Source organism: Eschrichtius robustus, chromosome 1, assembly GCF_028021215.1.
Source record: "Eschrichtius robustus isolate mEscRob2 chromosome 1, mEscRob2.pri, whole genome shotgun sequence".
Lineage (NCBI taxonomy): Eukaryota > Metazoa > Chordata > Mammalia > Artiodactyla > Eschrichtiidae > Eschrichtius > Eschrichtius robustus.
Window position 1 is genome coordinate 788034 of NC_090824.1, and position 6000 is coordinate 794033.

General features: G+C 67.1%; 1 protein-coding gene across 6 annotated transcripts in view; it reads left to right on the forward strand.

Moving 5' to 3' along the window:
• The window catches only part of BRF1 (BRF1 RNA polymerase III transcription initiation factor subunit), a 71952-nt gene extending 66286 nt beyond the window's left edge, over nt 1-5666 (forward strand). For all 6 annotated transcript variants that reach the window (XM_068539393.1, XM_068539402.1, XM_068539411.1 and 3 more), the window contains 4 exons: nt 5-261; nt 3382-3436; nt 3955-4126; nt 4531-5666. In XM_068539393.1, the coding sequence (XP_068395494.1) occupies nt 5-261; nt 3382-3436; nt 3955-4126; nt 4531-4568 (522 nt within the window). In that variant the 3' untranslated portion in view covers nt 4569-5666. The remainder of the gene's footprint in view (nt 1-4; nt 262-3381; nt 3437-3954; nt 4127-4530) is intronic.
• Nucleotides 5667-6000: the final 334 nt, after the last annotated feature.

Sequence of the window (6000 nt, forward strand, 5' to 3'; positions counted from 1 at the left end):
CGAGCCCAAGAAGTCTTGCAAGCGACGGGAGCCGATCCAGGCTAGCACGGCCGGGGAGGCCATCGAGAAGATGCTGGAGCAGAAGAAGATCTCCAGCAAGATCAACTACAGCGTGCTCCGGGACCTCGACAGCAAGGGCGGGGGCGGCCCACACAAGGAGGACGCCCGGCCTCAGGAGAGGGCTGGAGCCAGGAAGCTGTCTCGGCGGAAGACGCCAGCCAGCAGGAGCGGGGCTGATCCCGTGGCCAGCGTGGGGAAAAGGTACCGTGCCAGGCGGGCTGGGTGTCGGGCAGGCGCAGGGCTGCGGGGCGTTCCCCACCTGTGTGCTGGGAACCAGTGTCGGTGTCCAGCGTGGCCCCCGCTGCCCTGGCCAGGAGCTGAGCAGGGCTTCAGCCCTGGAAGGGGTCCTGCGGCATCGGGGTCTGTTCTGTTTGAAGAGACTTGTGGGCCGGGCCCATTCTCCACCCCAGGGGTCCGTTCTCCCGGGAGGGCCCCCCGCCATGCTCTGCGCACTGCCTGCCTGTCCCCCATCCCCCTGCTCTCTCCGCCGAGGGAGAGCAAACCACTGATGGGGCAAGTGGGATAGGGTGGGGAAGACACCAGCGCGACCACAGGGCCCTCCTGATGGCGGCTGGTGGGGCCAGGTCCAGGCAGCTTTGCAGTGCCCCCCGCCCCAGGCCGAGAGCCCCTGCCGCGGCCGAGGCTGGTCGGTGTGCCCGCAGCCTGGCCCCCAGCTGTGCTCGCGGGGGGATTCCAGAGGGGAGGGCCCTCTGGGGCTGCACTCCCACCACCTGACCCCCTCTTCTCTGGCGCTACCGTTTTCTCGTCCTGACTCATCTGAGAAGTTAAAGATGTTCTGATTTGCATTTCTGTTCTCTAAAGTGGGAGTAATCATTTTTCGCAGTTTTTGCGACACTTCTCCTGTAATTTGGTGACCCCGCTCCCTTGTTCCTCGAGACCCCACGCCCCCAAGTCCCCAAGCGCCCAGTACAGCCTGTCAGTGTCCGGACAGCTGGTCCTGGTCCTGTTGGGTGTCCCCGTGCTCCCTTCTGATGACAGGCACAAGAGCGGGCACTGCGGGAGGCCCGCCCGCCGCTCTCCTGGAGCCTGGGAAGCGCCCCGCCCGGACACGGTGTGGTTGGTGCCTGTGCTCCCGGGTCGTGGCAGGCAGCCTCGTCCTTTGGCGAGGGGGCGCCTCACCCCCAAGCTCGGCATCCCCTGCTCCCATCACCGTGCACGGGGGTGACGGGGGCTTGCTTTCCCAGAGCTCAGGTTCAGCCTGTGTTTGTCAGTGCAAAGCGCTGTGGCCGAGCCCCGTCGCACGGTCCAGCTGTGCCCTCGTGGATGTGGTGTTCGCTGTCCGTCTGTGAGCATTTTGGCGGCTGGCACCCGCGGTGCATTTGCAGAAGCGGTGGGGCAGCGGCCCTGTGGGGCAGCCACGGGCCCTCCAGGCCACCGGCTGGGCGGGGCCGCGGGCGGAGGGGAGGAGCGTGTGCCCAGGTGCCCGCAGACCCCCCCCCCCCCCCAGAGGCCCAGCCAGTCACCGGCTGCCGGCGCGCTTCGAGAGGAGGGCCCAAGACCCAGACCCGCCTCCTGCCGGCCCTCACGTCAGGAGCCGTTCTCACCCCGTCCGCTGACGGCGGGCTCCCCCGGCCGGGCTGGCCTCGGTCGGTAGGGAGCGTGCCACCGGCTCCCGCCTCCTGGGTTCTGGGGACTCTGGACTTCTCTGCTGGGCCTCGGGTTGTTGCGGCTGTGGCTCCAAGCTCACGCCTCCCCAGGTGACAGGTGGGGACCCGGAGAGCCGTCCGTGTGGGAGGGGCTTCCTCCGAGCTTGGGCACAGCCTTGCGTGAGCCGCCGCCTTGTCCCCTCCAGGCTGCAGCCCCAGACCGTGTAGAGCGAGGGCTTCCTGTGAGACCCCGGAGCCACTGCTGCCGAGGCCCTCACGGGGCGGGCTGCCCACACCTGGCCTGACAGGCCAGACCCCCGCCGTCAGGTGTCCGCTGTCAGAGGCTGTTACGGGGTCCATTCCCCGTGTGCCCAGCGTTCATTGGCACGTCACAGCAGGGCTGGGCCAGATAGCCAGGAGGGTCCAGGGTAGCGGACTGTGCGGGGCTGGGGCCGCCGTGGGTGCAGCTTGATCACCTGCGCCCCCTCCCTGCCCCCGCACATCTTCCTTCAAGCCATGCCCTGGAGGGAGCGGCTGCAGTGTGGGCTCTGCCCCTGCCCTGGCCACCCTGCACAGGTCTGGTGGGGGGGGGGGTCCCTGGGTCTGGATGGCTCCCGCGGCCAGGGCTGGGAGGAGGACCTGCCTCATCTCCCGTGGGAGTCCCGCCGTCGCCCTTGGGCAGGTCAGCAGCATCCGGGGAGCCTTGGTGTGCGCCCCCAGCCCCTTGCAGTGGTTTTGTGTAGAAAGCGCCTTGCGTTTTGTGTTTGGAGGGTCCGAGGGAGGAAGAACAAGCCCATTGGAAGGGGTGCTGTTAGCAGAAGTGGGTGCCCGGTGCCTTGGGCCTGGTGGGGTGGAGCGGGCAACCAAGGCTCTCAGGCTGGGAGGGGAGGGGAGGGGAGGGGAGGGGCGGGGCGGGGCGGGGCGGGCTTGGGTCTTAGAACGTGCCTCTCGCCCTCCTCCTCTTCCAGCAACAGGGAAACTCAGGAGGGACCAGTGGGAGGACTGAACGGGTCTCCCACAGCAGCTGCTGCCCACGGCCTCCACACGCTCTCCTGGAAGTATGGGGGTGGCAGGGGGCAGATGGCCCAGGACCGCTTCAGAAAACAGCTGACCTGGGGGGCCTGGAGTGCCTGGTGGCAGGGCAGTGTGATTCCAGTTTTTATCCTTCATCAAGTATCGATCAATACATGGGGGTTCTGTCCAGAGGGACCTTCTGTCGCCCTGCAGAGTGGCTTCAATGAAATTTGAATTTGCTGCCAACATTTAAAAAGGAGCTTTCATACAAAAATCCAGACTTCCGGCTGCTTCTGGCTCCCCGCGCCCCCATCCCCAGCACCCTGGCCCTGCCCTGCCTGTGGGTGCAGTGCTCACCCAGGCCCCGGGGGAATAATCTTGCCTGCGCCATGTCTGTCGGGTAGATGTGAAGAGGCCCAGCCCCCTGCCCAGCCGGTGGGGTGGGGGGAAGGACAGTGCAGGGGCGGGGCGGGCTGCCGGGCCTGGGTGGAGGAGGTGACAGGGCAGCGCTCAGGGCCCAGGCGCAGCCACTGGGCGGACAAGACCCAGTCAGGGTGGTGCCACGGGAGCCTCAGTACACCGTCGTCCTTTACATTTGGCCAGATGCCGCCGTCAGAGAACGGGCCTTCCAGCGGGGCCCGTGTCCTCGTGGCCGATGGTGCAGCCTGGGCTGAGGCCACCGTACTGTGCTCTCTTCCAGGTTGAGGCCGATGGTGTCGACGCAGCCAGCTAATAAGAAGGTGGCCGTGGGAGAGGTGCGTTGTGTGGACATAGCCGGGGGACAGGGATCCTTGGGAAACAGCAGACGCCCGGCACCGTGTCTGTGAGCGCCTGTCAGGGAGGGAGTGCCAGCAGCCCAGCCCAGCCCAGCCCAGCCCAGCCAGAGGGAGGCCCAGGGGCGGCCCGGGGCCTGAAAGCCTGAGCCCACCAGTGTGTGCCAGCCCACAGCCATCGCGACCCTCCGTGTGGGAAGCCAGGCCCAGGTCCCAGGGTCCAGCGCAGTCAGCGGCCTTCCCTCTTCCCTTGTCTTGGGGTTCAGGGGTCTTCCCTTCTTATTGTTGGGGTCCTGGTCTGGCCTAGGAAACAGAAGGGAGAAGCAGGGAGGCAGGGCCCCTGAGGGGTCCCAGGGCAGCTGCAGGGGCAGGCTCGGGGGATCGGGGTGTCCTCGCTGACCACTCTTGAAGGGTGGGGAGTACCCCCCCACCCCAGAGAGCACTCCCCTGCGGTGGCCTGGGAGCCACGCTCTGTCCCCAGCTCACCCCCTCGCCGGCAGGCCTTGCTCCCGAGTCCCCCCTCCCTGGGCGCCGAGCCCGTCAGGCCCACGGCGGTCGTGGTGGAGAGTGGGCCTGTGTCGTACCACCCAGAGGAGGACGCGGACGAGGAGGAGCCCGATGAGGAGGACGGGGAGCCCTGTGTCAGCGCCCTGCAGATGATGGGCGGCGACGGTGAGATGATGGGCGGCAGCTCCGCAAGCGGGTGGGGCGGGGCGGGGGCTTCCGGGGAAAGGGGCACAAACCCCTGACTGCACCTTGGAAGGGAATTTGAACTGGCGTCTTACGATTGGCCGTATTGGCTTTGAGGCCAGGGCTGCTAGAAGGAGCTGGCCGGGACCCGCTTGCTGTGCAGACTGGGGGCTCTGGAGAAAGGTTCCCACCCCCGCACTGCTCACACGGGCGCTTTCCCCCGGGACCTGCAGAGATGAAGGGGCCGACGCAGCGGTCCCCATCAGTGGTGGTGGGGCCCGTGCAGCCTGGCCTGGGGTGCCGCTCACGGGGTGGGCGGTGGCGGGTGCAGCGTGCTTGACCACGCAGCGCCCCCTCAGTGTCCGTGACTCTTTTGTGCTTTGCAGATTACGGCTGTGACGGTGACGATGACGATGGCTACTGAGGCGTGACCTTGCTGCCGGCAGTGTCCTGCTGGTGGACCCCCCGGCATCTCCTGAGGGGTCAGATGGGGCCTCTGGGGCCAGCCCACAGGCATGAGCGCCGAGACTTGGTGACAAGATGGGTGCCGGCCCGCCTGCCCCGCCGCCCTCATCCACAGCCACACGTGGCCTCTGTGGCACTTGCTGTTTGTTGCGACCATGTTTTGAGCGACGTAAGGAGTGTTTCTGCCCAGCAAGGGGGGCCGGACCAGCTTCTGCATCTGGTCAGAGGTGGGTCTCACGGCCCAAGAGCCCTGGCAGGCGGCAATGTCATGTCCCACGGAAGGAAACTAAGGCACAGGGAGCCCCGGCCGCTTGTCCAAGTGCGTGGAGGGCTGGGCGGGCTCCAGGACCCTCCTCTGCCTGTGTGGAGCTGGGTTCCCCGCGCCCCTCACCTTCTTGCCACGTCTGAGAAGCACTTTGTGTCCCGCTGGTCCAGAATTGATCGTGTATCTCCAGCCGAAGTCCCCAGCCAGGCCCTCGCGCCTCCCTGCCACTGCCTGGGCCCTGGGGACCCCACAGATCTGCACCCAAGAGCCCAGAGGCCGCTTGGCCAGCCGGCACCACTCAGCAGACATGTGCACAGCCAGCCGGGTAGCCTGCGCGGCCGGCCTGGGTGAGAGAGCTACAGGTGCTTCGTGCCTGAGCTGCGATCGGGCTCACCGTCCACAGAGGCGTGGCCGGCAGAGGGGCCTCGAGCTTGGCAGCCCTGCTCCGGATGGTTCCTGCCACCCAGAACCCCCCGGGCCAGGCCTCCTCATTGGAAGGCCCAGAGACCACTCTCGGTCTGGCTTGGGCACCGCTGCCCGGGAGGTGTCCTCGGGGGGAGGGCAGATGCTTCTGCCCCACCCAGGGCCCAGCCCCCCCGCCCCTGGGGTGGGCAGATCCCTCCCGGAGTGCACACTCCCGGAGTGCACCAGAGATTGCAGGGGGTGGATTTTGAGGCCATTGGCTGTGCCCCTCGGCCTGTACCATGCAGCCAGCCTGGACTCCAGGGCTCCTGGAAGGCTGGAGTGGAGGGTTGGCTTGGTGAAACAGAAAGATCGTTCCTTAAGCAGAAAGCCACTGAGTCTGTGGTCTACAATTCCCTGTCTGCTCCCTGGAGGAGTGCGGCTGAGGCAGGGGTACCTGTCCTCCAAGCTCCATGCTCCTGGCCTTGACTGATGGGGAACCATCAGTGACATGTCCACCCTCACCGGAAGTCCCCGTGCCACTCTTCCCAGCTGTGGGCCGTCCTGGCCCTGGGCCCCTCTTGGGGCTAGGAGAGCTTGCTTGGCTGCAGGGGCTCTTAGAGGAGCCTCGTGGGCTGGGGGCTCATTGCACTGCGCAGGGAGCAGGTGGTGGGCCGGACCAGAGGCGACCGGGGAGGGGGGTGCTCGGGGAACCTCCCGGCGG